At 46.3% G+C, this 21305-nt stretch overlaps 1 protein-coding gene across 14 annotated transcripts in view; it reads right to left on the bottom strand.

The window, feature by feature from the left end:
- PTK2 (protein tyrosine kinase 2) overlaps positions 1-21305 on the bottom strand; it is a 197316-nt gene that overhangs the window by 124197 nt on the left and 51814 nt on the right. For 10 of the 14 annotated variants that reach the window (XR_011491385.1, XM_070476928.1, XM_070476927.1 and 7 more), the window contains exons 4-5: positions 20706-21024; positions 7348-7574 (exon numbers count right to left, since the gene is read on the bottom strand). Coding sequence is in view for 13 of the 14 variants with exons in the window: in XM_070476928.1 (XP_070333029.1) it covers positions 7348-7574; positions 20706-20805 (327 nt within the window). In the remaining variant the exon portion in view is untranslated. Of the gene's footprint in view, positions 1-7347; positions 7575-20705; positions 21025-21305 lie in introns of those variants that run through there. The other 4 variants (XM_070476935.1, XM_070476937.1, XM_070476936.1 and 1 more) reach the window with 2 other exon arrangements.

The following is a 21305-nucleotide window of genomic DNA, read 5'->3' as shown; positions in this document are numbered from 1 at the left end:
AATGTGTATCCATTCACCTGTCAGTGGACATCTAGGTTGCTTCCATGTTCTAGCTATTGTAAATGGTGCTGCAGTGAACAATGGGATACATGTGTCTTTTTCCATTTTGGTTTCCTCAGGATTATATGCCCAGGAGTGGGATTGCTGGGTCATATGGTGGTTTTATTCCTAGATTTTTAAGGAATCTCCATACCGTCTTCCATAGTGGCTGTATCAATTTACATTCCCACTGACAGTGCAAGAGCGTTCCCTTTTCCCCACACCCTCTCCAGCATTTATTGTTTGTAGACTTTTTGATGATGGCCATTCTGACCCGTGTGAGGTGATACCTCACTGTGGTTTTGGTTTGCCTTTCTCTAATAATGAGTGATACTGAGCATCTTTTCATGTGTTTGTTACCCATCTATATGTCTTCTTTGGAGAAATGTCTGTTTAGGTCTTTTTCCCACTTTTTGATAGGGTTGTTTTTCTATCGAGTTATATGAGCATTTTGGAAATTAATCCTTTGTCAGTTGTCTCATTTGCTATTATTTTCTCCCATTCTGAGGGTTGTCTTTTCACCTTGCTTATAGTTTCCTTTGTTGTGCAAAAGCTCTTAAGTTTAATCAGGTCCCATTTGTTTACTTTTGTTTTTATTTCCGTTACTCTAGAAAGTGGGTCATATAAAAAGGAATGCATTTGAGTCAGTTCTGGTGAGGTAGATGAACCTAGAACCTATTACACAGAGTGAAGTGAGTCAGAAACAGAAAGATAAATATCGTATTCTAACGCACATATACAGAATCTAGAAAAATGGTACTGAAGAATTTATTTACAGGGCAGCAATGGAGATACAGACAGAGAGAATAGACTTATGGACATGGAGAGAGAGGAGGAGAGGGTGAGATGTACGGAAAGAGGAACTCAGAAACTTACATTACTGTATGTAAAATAGACAGCCACCTGGAACTTGCTGTGTGGCTCGGGAAACTCAAACAGGCGCTCTATATCAACCTAGAGGGGTGGAAGGGGAGGGAGATGGGAGGGAGGTTCAAAAGGGAGGGGATATATGTGTACCGACGGCTGATTCATGTGGAGGTTTGACAGAAAACAACGAAATTCTGTAAAGCAATTATCCTTTGACAATAAAAAGAAAAAAGAAATTCAGGAAGGCAAGGGTGTAGTCTAAAGATGAGAGAAGAGATGGGTTGAAACAGCTAAAAAATAAAGTTAAGGACAACTAATAAAAGTAATTACAGTATTTTAAGGGGAAAAACTGGTGGTTTGAATAAGGGGACTAGACACAACAATGGACAGAAATAAATGTACTTTAAAAATATTTTGGAGGTAGAATAACCAAGACTTGGTGACCTTGAGAAGACAGCCAATATGAGGATAAAGGAAAGGAGATGAGTGCATTCTGCCTCAGACAGCTAAGTAGATGTTTATGTCACTCAGTGAAACAAAAACTCACGTGAAGACGGTGTGGAAACAGGACAGCAAAATGACCAGTACTTTCGATGGATTTTAGATTCAGCTTTTTAGAATATCCAAGTAGAAATGCCCAGTAAGCACTTGGTTATATGGGTTTGGAATTCAGGAAAGTATGTTAATCGATTAATCACAGGGTAGGATCAGTATACTCTTATTAAATAGATTAAATCAGGGCATTTCTAGTCACTCATTCATTTAATAAGTATTCATTGATAGCTACTTGGTCTGAACATTCTTGCAGATTTGGGGTCATGAGGAAGGTAGACACAGTATCCATCCTTACGAGGTTTGGAAACTGGAAACAGAAGGTAGGAACCAATGGCAGTGGTACCTGAAGCTATAACCATTTCAGTAAGTGGACTGAATTTGGTAGTGTACAATCAGCAAACAGTATTATTATTTAACCACCATTTCCTTCAAACATATCCTGTAAAATTTCCCTTATTTTTTTCTTTTACAACAGTGAACATGTTTGCTAGGTCCTGTGGCTTTTAATCATTTCCATTTATACGAGGAATTATACATATGGAGACTTTTTCTGTAACTCTTTAAGTGTGCTGTATTATGAATCTAACCTAAACAGTGTCTGCTTCTTACAGCAAATAACACAGAGACAGAGAAGAGAGAACACTGAAAACCTTAAAAAAAAAAAAAAAGTTTATCAATTTGATGGACCAAGATTGGGGGGGGGGGGGGTTGTTAAAATTTAAATTTCCATGGTTACTAACTAGTGAGATGACGCTGTCATTCTGTTTGTTTCTGGAAGTTCTTGTTATGATTTTGGTTGGTTCAGCTTGGCCAGTTATCATTCAGACAGCGCTCTGAAAGGAAGTGACCTTCCCCTTCCCTGGGTGGAGCGCTCATGCAGCTCTGTCCTCCATGTCCATCCACTTACTCTGATGTGAGCCCCTGCCCTATTCATTCAGTGATCGCCTAGAGAGCTAGGTGATCTGGTCTGGTGCCAGTGATCCAACGATGGCAGCATGTGAGCCTGACCCTTGAAAGTCAAGACCTGAGCAGGTGAAGGACGTGACAATGAACAATGCAGCAGAGAATTTGTCTGTGAAGAAGGTGAGGCAGGGGACAAGAGAAAAGTGATATCTGATACGCTCAGCTATCTCCTCACGGATAACTTGCAGCACTTCGCTGTTTACTAGAGGAGATATCTGAGGCCATGAGCATAACTCTCAACACTGCCCATCTCATCACGCCTATGAATGGCCAAGTACACTCATCAGGACTGACGTGTCTTTTACTATGTCTAGGGGTCACTGTTCTCAGTGCGCTCTCCTTCAGATGCTCTTCACATTCAGGAAACCAACAGGTTCCTATCATCTTCTCTGACCACACCTGTACAGATCGGAACCTGTCATCATTCAGTTACCAAAACAAGATGCAGAAATCCAGCCCTGCTCTGGAGAAGGCAGTGCATCTCCTGCCCTTGGTCCAGCAGCAGACGCGGGGCCCTCCTCATGGTCCTCAGGACAAAGCAGGCACTTCTGTCTTCATGATCTACAGTCACCCTCGGTTCCTCGCTGCTGCCATAACAAATGGCCACAAACTCAGGGGCCTAACTAACACAAGTGTGTGACCGTCCAGCTGTGCAGATCACGAGTCTGAAGTGGCTGTCACTGAACTAAGACAAGGCATCAGCAAAGACATGCCATGTTCTGGAAGGTCTGGGACAGGGGACAAGGAGCCAATCCCATAGGTCCCAGGGGGCCACTGAAGAACAGGGAGCTCCTGGGGGTTCTGAGCAGATTACTGACAAGAAGACCGGCTCCTGAGAGAGACAGGAAGCAGGAAGTAGAAAGGGGTAGTGCCCGGACAGGAGGCTACAGGGCACAGTGGGAGGGGAGCAGGCGGGGGCTCCTGCAGGGCTGGCGTGTTCACTCCAGAGAGGAAGGTGTGGAAGGCTCCGAGTGAAGAAGTAATGTGCTCTGGCTCTCGTGTGAACAGGACGGCTCAGGTGGCGGGCTGTGAATAGATGGGGCAGGGACAACGAGGAAGGCGGGCATCAGTCAGGAGATGGCAGGGCTCCAAGAAAGGTGTGCGGGGGAGGCCCTGGGAGGTGTGGGTTCCAGGTACATATAAAGACAACATGGACAGGACAAGCTGGGTGTGAGCAAAAGCAGTAAAAGATGCTGCAAGGGGCCTACTTACCTAAAAGAAGGGGAAAGCCCTCATCTAAAGCACTGGATGGCTCTTCTGGAGGAAGAAAAGTGAAGACAGAGAAGACAGGCAGAGATACAGCTGTGGGAGCATTAGGTCTTCAACTGAAGATGAGACCAACCAGAACGGGGTACCGTGTGGACTACGCAGAGCGCGGGATGGAACCATGGCCACAGCTCTAAGGACTTACAAAAACCTAAGAGGCCAGAAGGGGCTGGCAGGTGGGGCCAGGGCCAGCCTCTGGCATTCACCACAGGACTTCCTTCCGGGTCCACATCTCTTGGTGCTCCAATATGTCATTTACTGGAGTTTTCAAAGACAGCCTACAGAATGAACTTTCCACGTCCTCATTGCTCTTACAGACACTTTCATCCCACATGTTGGTGGCTGACAATGTATCTGGTTTAGACTTCAGAGACACAAGGTGTTTCCCCCAGGGCCTCTGAAGACCCTGTTTCAGGGCTACCCTGCATCTGGCATCGCTGATAACAGTCTGACGTAAATACCGCCCTTCATCCTAAGTAGGAGGCTTCTCTGGTAGAATCTGGATCTTCTCCATACACTAACCTTGGCTCTTCTGCAGTGACCCCAAACTTATCTCCAGGGCTGCCTGGGACATGGCGCTGACACTAGGCTATGGTCAAGAGAAGTGATGTTTGTGACCATGGGCTACTGATTACTCGGGCAGGACACAGGGGCCTGTACCCGTTTGGGAATCATGACTGGATTTACAACTTGCACCTGATGTTGGTGGCACGTGGCCACAGGGTGAGGCTGGTTACGGAGGTGGAGCGTGCCCGTGTGCCCATCTCACAGATCCCACCTCCTCACACCCAGGCGTTGCACACGTGGCAGGTGATGGCCAGGAGTGTCACGGCCACGAGGCCAGGCCTGCGATGCCCAGAGCCCTTCAATGAGCACGGCTCTCCTACTGCGGCTGCTCTGTACACGCCACCTACTCACAGTGGAGGCCTGTGAATCCTGTCAGCGACCACTATACTATTAGTGTGTAATTAGCACACATATGTAATAGGAGTAAACTTTGTTAATTAAAGAACTGAAAACATCTGTAATGAATTATGACAAGAATCCTGAGTTTTCCTGGTAAAAAGGAACCTGCAGAGGTTTTGGTTCTCCTGAGTCAGGCAGCCTCTCAGATAACTACTTTCTACAGAGCACAGCTATCCAGCAGGAACATAATGCAGGCCACGTACACCGTTTAAAAATTTCTAGTGGCCGCATTAAAAAACTGTAAAAAGGTACAAGTGAATTTAATTTTAATGATACATTTCCTTTAACCTAGTATGCCAAGAACAAAACTAACAGATTATTGATGAGATATTTTACATTCCTTTTTCATTACTAAATCTCTGAAACCTGGGGTTTATTTTTACTTTGTTGTTGTTGTTCAGCCGCTAAGTTGTGTCCAACTCTCTGTCACCCCATGGATGGCAGCACGCCAGGCTCCCCTGTCCTTCACTATCTCCCGGAGTTTGCACAAACTCATGTCCATTGAGTCAGTGAGGCTATCTAACCATCTCATCCTCTGTCGCCCCCTTCTCCTCCTGCCTTCAATCTTTCCCAGCATCATGGTCTTTTCCTACTGAGTCGGCTCTTCGCATCAGGTGGCCAAAGTATTGGAGTTTCAGCTTCAGTCCTTTCCAACACACTTAGAAAACATCAAGTCAGACTAGCTACACTCAAGTATTCAGCAGTGGCATACAGCTACCATATCGGGCAGTGCAGCAACAGGGTCTGAGACTCAATTTAATTACTAAGCAACTCTAGATAACAACAGGCTATCTCCTTTCAGAAAATGGTTGGCTTTTAGATCTATCTTAATTTACATGAAAATCCTGCATTTTCAGATGTTACAGCACTAGATGAAAGTGGGTTATGAGTAATTCCCACCTGCCATCACATTGATCCAGTATCATGTGGATTTCATGCTATTCCTGGGGAGGGCAGGGGTCAATCCATGCCAATCGAGGTTTCTCTGCCTCATGCTGAAAATCAATCACCAACTGCTAAGACTTGCTAAATTCTAAACAGTGATCAATTACTGTGAAGTAGAACAACTTGCTCTTTGGCCGCATAGATTTACTAATATTGATCTTCATAGAAGTCTGACAAATATGTTCTCAAAACTTATGTGTTTCTATTTGATTTAAATTTTTCTTCACAATACGAATGTTTTGATGCCTGGTAATGTTCTAACACTGGCTAAAGGCCGACACATGCCCAGTGATCACTGGTTCTTTCCACAGTAGGAATCCTCTCATGTGCAGCACATATGATGTTAAAACCACAGCACATCTGTCACAGAGCCTTCCCAAAGTGAAACTCCTGATGTAAGAAAGTCTAACATCTCCTAAATGTCTTGGGAAATTCATAATCTTTGAAAGGCTCCCCTCCTGCACAAATGCTCTGAAGTCTATTAAGGTTGATGCAACAGTTTAAAGAATTTCCTCTCTTGTATCTGAAATTTATAAAACTACATATGCCCTAACAGCCTTCCCATAAACATTACATTTACAAGGTTTCCTCTCCAGAGATTGCATTTATAAGGTTAAATATGAAACAGAGCTATAGATAAACTAGAAAAAGTCAGAAAGTGTCATAAAAATTTTGTGAAAAGAGACTATTTCAAGTACAGCACATGGATAGATACTAACACATATTTCAATCCTAAGTGAATGTCTCTCCTTTTAATAATCCATTTGAATAGTCAGTATTACAGTATCACAGAAGTAACAATATTACATATAATTTATATGTAACATATAGCCTTAAGTCTAAGTTCTACCACTCCCTTTTTTGTGCTTAAAAATAGTTAAGGCATATAAGTTAACAAGTAGCAAATTAATCTCGTTATAATAAAAGGGAAGGAGTATATCTGATGGTCCTCCTCACTGGACGTTTGTCTTCCTTAAAGATGAATATGAACGAAGCAGAGGAGCAGCAGGGAGGAGGGGCCTCCTCAACACTTGATCAAATAAACATCCTGACAGCTTACATTCTGAACTCGGTTTTCTGAGATTCTGGTGCTCACTCCTTCCTCTCAGCAACCTCTGCCCACGCGGTGCTGCCCCCACAACTCTTCACCACCCACTCTCACCAGCGCCCAGAGGAAGCCCATCCAGCGACTCCCACGTCCACATGCAGTGACGCCCTGCAGGCCCCAGCCACTGGGGCCCCGGGAAGTGCCGTCTGCACCATGCTGAGGTTAAGGCCCCCCGGGACCCCACCCACAACAGACTGGAGGCTATCTAAACAGGATCTTTCACATCCTCAGAACCTCATCAGGCGTGTGTATACAGGAGGCATTTGTTTTTTAAGAATCTGTCCTGTCTGAAATCATGAAAATAGATTCAAAATTACACTTTCTAAAAAACAATTTATTTCAACAGAATTAGAGGCTATTTTAATTGCTTTGTTCCTTATGTATTTCAAGAATGCTTTTCTAAAAAGCAGGTAAGAAAAACAAGTCAATGGCATTATATACGATGCAGTTATTTTTCTAAGAAATTTTACATAAATTAAAACTCTCGTCAGTCACATATTAACTCAGTAAATACTACAGAGAAAAGCTAGCATCACTGATATATTGGAATAACAATTATTACCCTGCCTTTATGGTGTGTGCCATTAACATTTAACCTAAACACACACTGAGGATGTATCCCAGGAAAACATACTCACCCTGACGTCGGTTGCATCTCCATGCCTGATAATACTGGCCCAAGTGGTTGGCTCACTGTTGCTTTCAAAATAATGAAAGACCTTTAATACTCGCTCCATAGCCCCAGGAGAACGCTCCACACCAGTACCCAGGTGAGTCTTGGTACTTGAACTCGGTGTGTGATTCAAGTTTGGGTCAAGGTAAGCAGCTGCCATTCTTTTGCTAGATGCTAGGTATCTGTCATATTCTGGAAAAGAAAATAAGTTTTTTCAGTGTACAATATTTGAAATCTACTGGTTAAAATGTATTTTACTGATACACTAACATAACAACACTGTTCTTTGTTCTCTCCCTATGATGTGTTGTATGCAGGTGAGCCTGAGGAGACCTGAGACCTATTCCCAGATAATCACTGTTTCCCACCACCAGCCCCCTCCCACCACCCCCACCACCTCCACTCAGAGCAGCACCTGATTCACAGCAACATAATAAATATTTGTTAAACAAACTACTAGAAGGCTGGGAACCCTATTTCACCTTTGTTCAAAACTGGCTGTTATCTATAAACAATGTAACTTACCACCACCACCCCCTTTAAATCAGGCTCTAAATCTGTCAGAAATATCTCATAGGAAAGCAAAATGTGTTAATTTTACTGCCTATTTTCAAAATCTTTTAGTGATCTCTTTTGCTCCCCAAATTAGACAGTAAGGAGAATAAATATAGTATAAACTGCTTCCTGAAAAGAAACATTCCATCTTTGGAGTGGTCAGAAGAAATGATACACTAGTGACAAAAAATCACTACAGTTGACCCTTTAATAAGGCAAGTTTGAACTGCCCAGGTCCACCTCTATGCAGATCTTTTTCAATAGTAAATAAACACTACAGTTCAGTCGTGTCCGACTCTTTGCGACCCCATGAATCGCAGCATGCCAGGCCTCCCTGTCCATCACCAACTCCTGGAGTTTACTCAAACTCATGTCCATAGAGTCAGTGATGCCATCCAGCCATCTCATCCTCTGTCTTCCCCTCTTCTCCTGCCCCCAATCCCTCCCAGCATCAGGGTCTTTTCCAATGAGTCCACTCTTCGCATGAGGTGGCCAAAGTATTGGAGCTTCAGCTTCAGCATCAGTCCGTCCAATGAACACCCAGGACTGACCTCCTTTACAGACCTACACGATCCCTGGTTGGCTGAATCCCCAGAAGCGGAACCACAGGTACAGCGGCGCCCTCATTCAGGGGGCTGAGCACAAGCTACATGTGGACTTTCCCTGCGAGGGCTGGCACCCTAACCCTACGCCGCTCCCGGGTCAGCAAGATGCGTGACAGGGAGTGTGTCAGGGAGGTGCTAAACCAGAAATAACACACAATCCTGATACCTCTCTGTGGCCAAAACTCAATGGCAAAATCCTTCATAAACCTCTAAAAAGTAGGCCTAAACTTTTTTAGAGGATAAACCGTTCCATGACAGAATGTGGTTCTGCTTTATTGATTCGAGCTTTCATTTGCTTGTCAAAATTCGATTTGTGCTATAAACTCTCAAATTGGCCAACACCTCCACCCCATCAAGCCTTCCTTGACCTTTCTGGACAGTTCCATGGGCAAGTCTGTTAACCACCACCCAACCCTAGAGGTGATGTTCCTATCTGTCTTTCTGCAGGACTGAGGATTCAGAGAGCCTGGCATGTGAGCTGGTCAGTCTGTGGGATGGTGTCCACTATGGAATGAGAAGTCCTAAGTGCTGCTCTCTGCTATACTGACTCCTCTGCTTCCAAACAATTAAGAGAATTCTCTGCTGTTTGTGCCGTTCTCTACTTGGTTTTGGCCCATGGCTGAAGATGTACAACTGGGGCTGCCAACTCTCTATCTCTAAGTGAGAAGAGCCTTTGCCCTCCTTCACCAGAGAGGTGGACTCCAACTGGAGTTTGTAGCTGCAGCCCTCTGCAATCTGTGGCTGGCTGCATTTTTTAGAACTTTTCAAGATTAACCAGTTACAGGCACCTGCTACTCACACACACTATAGAATATCTTTTTCAAAAAATTATCAAAGAAGAGGAAATGAAAAGGTTTTTAAAGTTGGCTTACTTGTATAATTTAGACCCCTGTTCTTCAAACCATCAGTGGTAAATGACCAGCTTTGTTTTCATTTCCAACCTGTCCCAGACCAATACTTTGTAAAATACAATGGGGAGGAATTTCTAGAAAAATGAAATTTTAAAATAGAAGACATACAAAAGCCAAGCACAAAACTTCTATCACTAGAGTCAAGGAACATAAAACTACCATCAAGTTGCTATGGTTTCCAGACACCTGTGCCAGATTCTGCCCTTACTTCGCCCTACACTGTGGACAGTCCCAGCACAGCCCCAGTCTGCGGGCCACTGCCAGTCAAGTCCCCGCTCAGGCACCAGGCTGCCTGGGGCAGCAAGAGGCCAGCGCCCGCTGGACTAGGAGATGGGAAAGCGGACGGCCTGTCAGTGGCGGCTGCTGACCTTCCAGCTTCAGGCCTTTCACTCACACACTAACTTCTTTCTTGGGAGAGCAAGGCAATCCCAAGGCAGGCAGGTGTGAGGACACAGGAGCTGACAAGCCTTGGCACTGACCCCGAGGCTCACTGCACAATCCAATATTAATGCTTCGTAAGACAGCACATAAGAAAAAGGAATAAAAATACGAGGACCACAACAAGAATCTTACTCCAGAGCTGCCTTGCTTGTATTCACTGTACATACTAAGATCCCACCAAGAGAGTAATCTCAGTAAGCTTGTGATAAGCTGGCCCTTTAATAAAACGAGATGATTGCCAAATTATGAGAAGCAAAGAACGCAAACTGATACAGCTAAATTTTTAAAAAATTAAAGACATCAACTAGTTTGAAGAGTTTTAAGAATTTGATAACCTTAAAGTAAATCCTTAAACAACCTAGACAACTGTGAAAGTTTTCTCCTTAATTTTGTTCTTTCACCCATGATTTCGGTTTATTTTCTCATAAAATGACTAACCTGAGTATCCTAAATGTCCCACAGTGATTTTACTAGACAGAGAAGCTAACATTATTTAAATGTTTGATATTCTAACATGGAAGGATATATATGAAACTCCAATACTTTGACCACCTGATGTGAAGAACTGACTCATGGGAAAAGACCCTGATGCTGGAAAAGACTGAAGGCAGGAGGAGAAGGGGACAACAGAGGATGAGATGGTTGGATGGCATCACCAACAAATGGACATGAGTTTGAGCAAGCTCCAGGAGTTGGTGATGGAAAGGGAAGCCTGGTGTGCTGCAGTCCATGGGGTCACAAAGAGTCAGACACGACTGAGCGACTGAATTGAACTTGGTATTATAATGTCAGTGTGTGACAGTTTATATTTTTTCAAATTCTCCCCTTTCCCAGTGCCCTTTTTCCAATGTGACCTTGACACCCTTTTCAAGAGGCATAGTCTATGTTCCTTCCCCTCGAATCTGGGTTGGCTTAAACTAGGCTTAGATACACCCTAAGCCAGGTCATTAAAGGCAACACCAAAAAAAAAGGAAAGCAGGAACCAAGGTTCCCATGGTGCCCTTGGGAGGCTCACTCAGGAAGTCCACCACCACACTGTACAGAAGTTCAAGCAACCCAAGATCACAGCTCCAAGAACCACAGCTTCAGCTGAGCTTCCCATTGATGGGCGGCATCACCTCTGGAAAACTGAGACAGAGTCACCTTGAAAGACCCACTGGCTCCCAGCTGTGCTGCCACAAGACAACACCACACAGAAGGGATGAGCCGGCCCTGCTAAGCCCTGTCCAGACTGCAGACATGAACAAAACAAATAACTCATGCCATCTGAAGCCATTACGTGTCAGATGTATTGTTTTCAGCAACAGACAAGTGATACAGTGTATGTTCAACTGACATACACAGCAGTGATTCTTCCTTCACCTGGAAGTATGGGACATAAAATGACAACCAAAAGCTGTGTGGACAATGCTTGCCCCCTTCTTTGCATTGTTAAATTAAAGATACAGAGCGAGATCTTTTCAGTGCCTGGACAAATGTCACACACCTTCCTAAGTTTGGGTCACTTTCCTTCTACATTTTATTCTTTGTAATTTCAATGTCATGAAACACCTGAGAGTTCCTCTAATGCAAACTTTTTGCCATGTCACTTCCTCAGTGACATCTGCTTCTGTCACAATTATTTTCTTCACTTATGTCAGTAAGACATAAAAGACACCTACCTTTACTAAGTTCTTTTGGCTGCAAATCCAGAATGTCTGGCTCAAAAGCAAAGTCAGAATTCCTAGAGTTGGCTATTCTTTTCTGTAACTTCATGTATATTCAATTAGAGTCATACAAAGTTATTTCCACCAGGTAGTAAAAGTTTTTGCCATACTGTGTACTTAATTTCTAAGATCCCTAATTAGTTAGAGACCTTAAAAGTAACTGAATATTGGAGACTTAAAAAAAAATCCTAAGGAAATCAAGAATGGCAAAATAAAACATGTATGTTCTTTATAAAACCCAAATTAATAAAGTGCTGATAAGATAAATGTATTTCAGGTTGAAAACTAAGAGCACTCAGAGTATGATAACCTATTTGTTTATATTTTAACTGTGACCTGTCGTGGTGATAGAAATCGACTCAGGTCTCCTTTCCAGGGGCACTGACTGCAAGGGGCCAGCAGGGAGGCTGCGGGGAGCTGATGACCTTGCAAACCCTGATTTGGAAGGGGGCAGAGAGCCTGGGCCCGGCTGTGTAGGGTTTACGCACTTCACTGTACGGATGCTGTAACTTCAGTTACACATCTTTATTCACAAATGTGAGAACAAAAAAGGTTTGTCAGAAGACTCTTATCCAACAAGTGACCAAAAGAAACATGCAGTGCCAAAGCACACTAGCTAAAATTAACACCCAAGCCACAGTCACAAACGCAGCACAGAAGCAGTTCACAGGGACACATTTTGTAGATGCCAGCTGTTCTTCACTGCTGCATTTCTGCCTCTGCCACTCTCTTAATGGCACAAGCATGTGCTATTTTGAAGAACAAGTAAAATGTGTGATGTTTGCAAATATGAAAATACTCATTTACCATCTTTTATGAAAGGAGTTTTTAACTGCATTTATGATATATGGCCATACATATGCACATGTACGCATACTCAAGACAGATGTCTTTAAGACTCTATTGAAAAATACGGGACATTATCGCCAAAAATTGCAAAGACACTAATAAGCACAAATTTTCACATGTGGCTGCAAAATTCATTTTTCCCTAAAACTGACACATGAAACCTAGCTCTAAGATTAACAGTCTAGCCAGCATCAACATTCATTACAAATAATTAAAATTGCCACTTACTGAGTGGCTCTACATGCAAGGCATAAACACACACTGGCTCATTTAATTTCATTTTCACCACAACTGTTAGAGGTGCACTGTCCTAGCTCCGAGAGCAGGTATAAAGTCTAAAATAAAACTCACCACATTCCAGGAACACAAAGCTACTCGGTGGCTGGGTTGTGACTGTGTGGGACTGAAGCTCTGAAAGACTCTTTCAGTTCAGGTACACTGTAGGGACCCATCAAGTCCGGCCTGACGACAATCCTCTGCCCCTAAAACCCTAAAGCTCAGTGACACAGTCCACTGCTCTCAGCATGCACGGACACACACAGCTCTTCACCACTGCATCCCAACAACACTGGCAAGCACGGAATGTATATGATGGATCACGAATGAAAGGAAGAATGTTGCCTAAAGCAGGTCCCCAGCCTGCACAGGGCCTGTCAGGGAGAAAGCCTGTGAGTTGCACATCCTGTCGCAGGTACACGTCTGCCACAACTTCTCTGGTGTTGACTGGCCATGGTGGAGTAACACGAAAGGAAGAGGGCCATCTCCCCAACATTGCTGGTGGCATTCAATAAGCAGCTACTGGGATGAAAAGAAAGGATGGCAGTGTGGCTGGCTGGAATGCTGGACAAATGGGTGGCTGGGAGAACCTGGGCCGCACGACACAACCCCCACAGGTCTCCTGGGAACAGCAACGCTGAGCCTGTCTCCCTGGAGCCAGACGACTCCCGACTACTACTGAACACATTAAGCATGACAGACTTTCTCAAACACTTCTTTGTCACTAACTGTAAATCTCCCAGATGAAAGAAACATGGTTAAAATATTTTTCTGTATTATTTTATAATTAAATACTTAACAATGTAAATTAAAATAGAATTCATCAAAGCAGATGATCAAAATCAATGTAGAAAACCTACATTAAATTATTCCTTCAGCACTTCTAAGTCTACGTCTAATACTCCACATACAGCATCAGAAAGCTTCGCCTCTTTAGGAAGAGACTGCCTCAGAGTCCTTCGCACAGCAGGCTTGCCACGGCTCGCGCGCTCCTCTCACACAGCTGACTTGTCTCTCTGGCACGGCAGCCTTACAGGGTGGCTCCCATCAGTCACCTCAGTTACACGCGTGGGCACTGAGGCTAGGCTACTGCCCCGGGTCACACAGCTGCGAGTGTGCACGCTCACTTCCACACCAGATCCCGGCTGGTCCAGGGGCGAGCCACAGAGCCTCAGCACACAGAGGCGTGCGAGCCCCTGCACAAAGGGACCCCGCGCCAACCAGCATCACCGTGTGATTCCTAGGCAAGTCCGGTCAGCTAGGTTACCTGCATCAAAAGCACTGAACCGCCTTCTAATTTTATTGAGTATATCAATATCACACTTTCCCCCTACTAACTCGGCCTTCCCCGGCCCTGCGTGGAGCGCACTCTCCCTGGCCATCAGGAGCCCTGGCGAGAGGCCCTCCTGAGAAAAGCCAGGCCAGGCAAGAGCACTGAGCGCACATCGCTGGGGAGAGGCCAGGGGAGGGGGGGAGGGTCCCGCTCGGACTGGACATGGTCAGGGTTCCCACACAAGGCGAGTTCCCAGCTGGGATCCTGAGAGCGGGCATCAAAACCTGAACCCGACCAAAGACAAGGTGGCTGGCGAGCTGAGAGCACCCCGGGGAGCCAACGGAGGCCTGCGTGGCTTTAAATTCAATCAGCAGGGAAGCAGGACAAGGCCCAGTTGCAGAGGCAGGCTCGGAGCCTGGCTGGTGTTAGGATTTGTACCTGGGCAGTCATTCAAGTCTGTGTGGACCAATCAGAAGGCTTCTGTTATAACCCAGACAGGACTGACTATAGCCTGAGACCAAAGATTTGAAAGCTATAAAAAAATCCAAGAGGACAGGATTGATCGAACTGCATCTGTAAGACTGAAGGAGACAGTCAGCAGCCATTTTTCTGGCTTGGGCAGCTAACTGGGAAAGTGATAGCATCCACTGAGATAAGGAACACAAGAGGGGCAGACCTGCTGGCGGAGGGGGCTGGGCAGGAAGGAGAAGATCAATCCCGCTTGGTATTTGTTACTGGGAACAACTCGGGTCTCAGTGCCTGAGCTCAAGCCAGATGAAGGAGGCACTTCATGCCTCCGGTTACAGGAGGGAAGCAGGGAGCCGGGACGTCTGGACATTTACTCCGGAAGGGGGATGAGGCTCGGGCTACCACAGCTGACTCTCAGGCTGGGGAAGGGGGGCCCTGACACACGTGACTCGGACATGATGATGAGGTTCTCTGAAGCCTTCTAAAACACACACAGGACTTCCCGGCTGTACTCCTAAGGAGGAGAAGTAACCCTGCGTTCGGGAAAACACTCCCACTGGTGCGCTCTCTCCTGAGGAAGGGGCGCTGGGCACAGTCAGAAGAGCATGAGGCAAGCACTGCCCATCTAGAGCTGACCTGCCGCTCACAAGGAAGAGGGACCGTCCTAACACGCAGAGATGGAGCTCGACTGTCTGGTGTGAAACACGCTGCTGTGAAGGCCACTCATCAGGCAGGGGCCAGGGCTCAGAGGTTTACTCCAGGGATTATTCATGCTGCATTCACCATGCCAGGACTGTTCCAGGCACTTAAAAAGGAAATCATTTAATCCTCATAACCACCTTCTTTTCCCCACTCTCTGGATGTGGGAAGAGAGAAGCAATCTGCCCGAGCCCACAGGCCTGGAGAGCAGGGCTCGGCTGGGCAGGGAGCTGCAGAGGCCAAGCCTTCGCTCAGCAAGCCCCGCCGTCCGGGGCGTGCTCAATCTGCAGCGTCGCTTGAACACTCGGCCGCCGGCGGGCCGCAGCGCTGCCTGCAACACAGCAACAGAGCTGAGTGGGCGTCCTCTCCCTCCGTGCGGGTCACCTCCACACCGCCTTGGGCTCTGCTGAGAGCCAGCCGCAAGGTGCTGCTGCTTCCGCCTACCCTCTCACGGCCAGCTGCCTTGTCCACTTGTTCCCACTGGTCCCCTGTGGGCAAACGCAGGGGACACGCCTCCCTGAGACTGACTGATTCTGCACAAACATTTACTCAGCCAACTACTAGTATGGATTAAAGAGGCTATAACCCTAACCTGAAGAGCGTTCAGCCTAGTTAGGAGAGCTGCACGCGCGTGCACACCCCCACACACACACTCTGTCTCACATGTGTGGCTAATGACAACTGTCACAGGTACTATTTAAAAACTGATTGTAAACACTATTTTAAAAAATCAGTATCACTAACCATAAAGTCACTAGAAAGAACTCAGTAGTTTTCTACCTTACAAAAACTGTACCACCCTGCTCACGGCTTCTGGCCACGCAGACCTCAGCTGCTCGGGAGGCGCTGACCCCCTGAGTGAGGAGGCTGTGAGCAGGACAGACCGGTTCCCTCCTGGGTGTACATCTCACCGCAGGGGAGCAGGGCAGCAGGGGAGCATACGCGCTGGTGAGGAGAGCCAGAGGGAAGGGGGGTGGCAGGAGGGCCCCATTTCACACAGGTGGTCAACTCATATCTTACTGTCAAACCAGAAGAACTGGCGGGGGTGGGGGTGGTGAGCGTTAAACGGATAAACCAGGGCACACATTTCCCCACCTTGCCAAGAAGGGCATATCTAAGCAAAAACGCCACGTCCTGCTAAAGCCCTAGAGCCATGTTTGGAGAAAACCCTGGGAAGAATGAGTGGCCCCTTCCCCAAAGACAACAAGGATGAGTGAAGGGTCTGAATCCCCACAGGACTGGCCCTGTGGGTGAGGGAACCAGCGCTGACAGGACTCAAACAGGAGTGAAGAGGGTTCACGGCGATAATCCGGTCACAACATCAGAATCCTGGACACGAACGCACCCCTACTCCTCACCGTCCCCTCTCTCCCTGCCCCCGCTGCGGCAGCAGAAACCTGTTACTGTCATGTTCTTGGTTTACCATAAACACACGTACCAGACACACCTGCTCCCTGCAGGGGACACAAACAATTGCACCAACATTTACACAGTGAAGTCCCTAGGATGTGAGGAAAGGGACCAGCACCAGGGAGACACGCAGGGAATCGGAGCCGGGTGGCTGGGGCCTCACAGAGGGAACTGTGAGCGGAGAGCTGTCCCGGGAGGGGGACACGCCTCCACAGCTGAGGAGTTCAAGGAACTGGCGGATGGCGCCCGAGGCAGGAAGACAGTGAAGAGCAGAGGTAAGGGGAGGACGGCGCCTGGGCACAGGGCGACAAGGCCCGAGGCCCGGCCGCGGAGCCCCGGTCTCCAGTGGTGGGCAGAGAATTAGCAAGAAGAGCCCTCAGAGAAACAGGGTGCAGGGCATGGCTTCCCTCCCCACCCCCTCCAGTGGCCTTGCGCAACTCAAACTACTATCAGTAGAGAAGCCCAGGTCCTCCAGGACACGCCCACATCATTCTCCCTGCCTCTCTGTATGCGAATCCCTACAGCACAGAGGACCCTCCCCACCCTCTCGGCCGGAATTGAAGATGCCCCAGACTCTACCAATTCAGCTTTCATTTTCACTCAGCAAACAACTGCTGAGCGCTGTTAATATGTCCCACCATGGAGCATCAAAAAATAATGAGACCCGAGCCTGGTTGCAAGAACCAGGTAACAGGAGACGAGCAACTAGGCAGAGCTGTGTGAGTCACCAGCTACGCCGGTGAGGGCAGGCGAGCCCTGGGGCCCGAGAGAGACAGAGGGCCACACGCGGAGCGAGGCCTGAGGCTTCACGGGTGAAGAAGGAAAGTTCCGGCAGGAGCAGCAACAGCGCAAGGGGCCAACAAGGAAGGCCAGCCAAGCAGGGTCCTCTCAGAAAGCTAAGTGCGCACAGGGCAGAGAGGCTGGGGCCTGCAGGAGCTGGGGAGGGGGACAGAGGGCGGGGGAGAGGCGGGCAGGGCCTCACGCAGGCGCAGGGTGGCCGGGACCCACTCAGGGCAGTGTGCACTGGGGGCCACCACACAGAGGCCCTGCTCCCTGAGCTGGGTGCTCAGAAACTCAGGTGTCCTCTGGAAAGCACCTGATTTCTTTGACTGTAAACATGCAGGCATCTAGATAGTTACACTGTAACTATAAAATGGTTTATACAGTTATATAAAAATATACTTTTAACCTGTCTCCCCACTAGTCAATTAGCTCCTCAAGCTGTCAGACCACGTGGCTGTGGTCTCACAGGCATGGCAGAGGAGCTGGAGGTAATTCCCAGCGCAGCCATCAGACCCTGGGAGCCGACCCAGACCCACCTGTTGCGAGAACTAGAATGCAGCACGTGTGCTGCTGCAAGAGGAAACACAGAGACCAGTTCACTGCTTTCGTTGAGCAACTTTTAAGGCAAGTGGATTAGCTAACTCTACATAGAATTTGCTCATTCATTTGGTAATATTTATTTATGCCAATTACTTGTCAAGCAGAAAGAAACTTGACACAACCCCTGACTTTGTTAAGTTTACCATCCAGCAAAGAAGAGATCAAACAAGTGTAATACACTATGATCTATAACAGTAAACACAAGACAGAAGCAAAGACTCAGGAGAGAACATCAGAAAGAAGCTGGTTTAACCAAGCAGAGACCTACGGGTAGGCTGGAGCTGGCTGGGCAGAGGAGGGAAGAGAAGAGGCAACGGCAGGTGCAGGAGACCTCCGGCCGTGCTGGGCGCTGAACAGCCAACAGGGACGAGAGGCCCACGGCCCAGGGCTGGAGAGGGCGGAGCCAGGCGAGGCAGCCTGCAGGCCAGGTGAAGGGGCTGCAGCCTCGCCTCGTTCTGGAGAGAAGTCACAGCAGTTCTAACACCACCACCAGATTTATGTTTCCACAAAATCCCTCTGCAGGTATGTGAAGGATGAACATGTGAGGACACAGGAAGACAAACAGGAAGCAACTCCCATGGCCCAGAGCGGGAGAAGGTGAGGAACCGTCAGAATAAAAAGATGGATCCCTTATACGTGGAGGAAAGCATCAGAGAGGCACCCTGGGTCTGTGGCTTGATCAACTGAGTGGACGGAGCTTTGACACGTTTACTAGACAGAGGATTTGGGGAAGAACGGATTTCAGCAGCAACAAATAAGAAGCTCCTCTCTGGCTGGTATCAGACGCTTGTGAGAAGTATACATGTAGATATCAAGAGACAGCTAACCGCTGGACTCTGAGACACAGAAGTGAAGAGGGGCTGTACCCAGAGATGGACGGATGGATGGATGTTTAAAATGCTGATCCAGAAAAAACATGATTTTAACCAGAGGATCCAGAATCACACAAAGGAACTATTAATAGTATATTCAATTTCAACCTACCACTGAAAGACAGAGCGGGGGAAAAAAAATCAACAGCACATTTGTTCCTGACAACCAAATCTGACACCTCTCAATCCTTCCCAGTCTTTCAAAAAGACAAAACAAACAATGCACACATTGACATAACCCAAGAACTTTCCAAGGAGGACTTTCTGCACTTAGTAGCCTTGCAGCCAATTACACAGCACTGTAAACATTTACACTTACTTCAATAGTCTGAATTTAAACTGTCTTCAAGCCTAGGAGATTATGATACAGTGGAACACAATTTATAGCAACATCTTCTTAAATATGTTAAAACATGTTAAAATACACTCTTCCTCGGGTGCAACCTAAGGCGGGTTCTTTAACATTAAATTCATTAGTACAATAATGTTATTATAGAAAAGTCTCCAGACTGTTTTAAGGATAAAGGTTTCAGTTCAAATACACAAATATGGGCTTATTATTTTTAGGCTGTCCTAGTAAGGATTTTACACATCTCCTTACATAGGGCCACGGCTGTTCTATGAAGTTAATGTGACTGATCAGAGCCAGGGTGAGATTTAGGACGTTCAAAGGCAGACCGAGCTTTGGATATAGTCTCTGGGTTTGAGGTGTGTCCCTATCTAAAAGTAGTGATTTTACACTTGAAAATAACCAATTCAGCCAATTCCTGGATAGGAACATTGCTGTCAGTATCACACAGCAAAAACTAATCAGGATGAACACCTCGGGGTGAGAGAGTAAGCCGAGAAGGCGGCGGGGCCTGTCCTGAGACCGTGCCCCACCCCTGCGGTTAGAACCTGCTCTGCAGTGGTCCACCTGAGAAGACGCCTGCTCCAGCCCTACAGGCAGGCGGACCTGACCTCAACACCCTCTCTAGCTTTTCCCTCCTGTATACAGGTGAGCTCTCTTCTCAGGCCCACAGCCCACCTCTATCAGAATGATATTCCAATAAAAACGCCTCTATTTACTCTGCAGTCAGCAAATATAATGGAAAAATAACTGGCTGCAATCAACTGCTTTGGGATGAGCAAAAACACTATAATCTCTTCCAAAGTTCATACTTCTAGTAAGATATTTAGTTTTTTTTCAATAATAAAATATTCACTACTAAAGTAAAGCAGCCTACCCATTTTGGTCTTATTCATATGTGAATTATATGCATTCTTAACTTCTAAAGGTGTTCCTCAAATATGTGTTACAATGAATGCTACAGTTTATATTTTTATATAACTGAAGCCTCTAACCACATTACAGGGGAAAGCTATTTATTCATAGCCCTGCGGACCCTTAGAGACAAGCCCACCTTGCAATAACAAGGAGTTTCCAAATAAATATACAATCTTTACAGTGAGTAAAGGAAACCAATTTTTGAAATATGAAAATCTATGTTATTCCTTTTCCTATAGTCCTGTTTAAACTAGAAATTAGTCTCTTTATCCTTTAAAAACTTCCACATGGCAGAATGAATAAGGACATCTTGATTAAAACTCAAAATAAAACATGAAACTTTAAGAGACAAAGGACAGGCTATAGAAAAAAATATTTTACTCACTTAAATGCATTTTCATAAAAACAATTTCATTTACTATTTGAAATGCTCTCTAAATGGTTTTATGCAATAGTTGCAAACCCATACCAAATAATTTCCATCTTTCCTTAAATTTAACTATAAATCTATTTGAAATAAGTCCTGACAAACTCTTATCCACCTTTTTAGTGCAAAAGCATGAATCTAAATAAAACTTAAACTGAACAGATTTTTAAGTTATTTATACCTTTAGCCCAACACACTGGAAATGGACTACAGCCGCTCTTCTCCATACAGACAGCACCTGCGGGTTCCAGGGCCCCTTGGCCCGCCACTTCCAACAACATAAACTCAGTCCTAGAAAGACCACGCCAGGAGTCCGAGCACCAAGTCCCCGGTCATCACTCCCACTGGACTTGCTTCGATCCACATTCAAGACTAAGCTTCCCCTCTGTGCTCCTTTTTTCAGAGCTTGAAGCAAAATTTGGGAGGTGTTCCTTCTGTAATATTTTCCAGCAGCTTGAAGAATGCCTCTCAGTTACAGAATCTTCTCAAGCTTCCGCAATCTGAAACACAGACCGTCCTGGCCGGATTAAGCTCCTGAACAGAAAGAAACCAGCAAGTAACGTGACCCCAAGGATCTGTGTTCCTAGATTCATTCAGGGAAGGAGGGCGAGAGGGCGGGGAGGAGGGGACAGAGGGAGGAGGGACAGAGGGAGGAGCCCCAGGCAGCCGGGAGCCTGCGCCTTATTAATATGCTAATCTCACCCTTCTGTTCAATTCATCTGGCTGACTTCTGTTTACAGAACTGACAGGCGACTCTAAAACTGGGTAAGCTGCAAATCAA

The sequence above is a fragment of the Odocoileus virginianus genome, chromosome 15 (genome assembly GCF_023699985.2).
Source record: "Odocoileus virginianus isolate 20LAN1187 ecotype Illinois chromosome 15, Ovbor_1.2, whole genome shotgun sequence".
NCBI lineage: Eukaryota > Metazoa > Chordata > Mammalia > Artiodactyla > Cervidae > Odocoileus > Odocoileus virginianus.
Note: the sequence above shows the minus strand (reverse complement) of the source record. Positions and strands in the feature narration are given on the sequence as shown.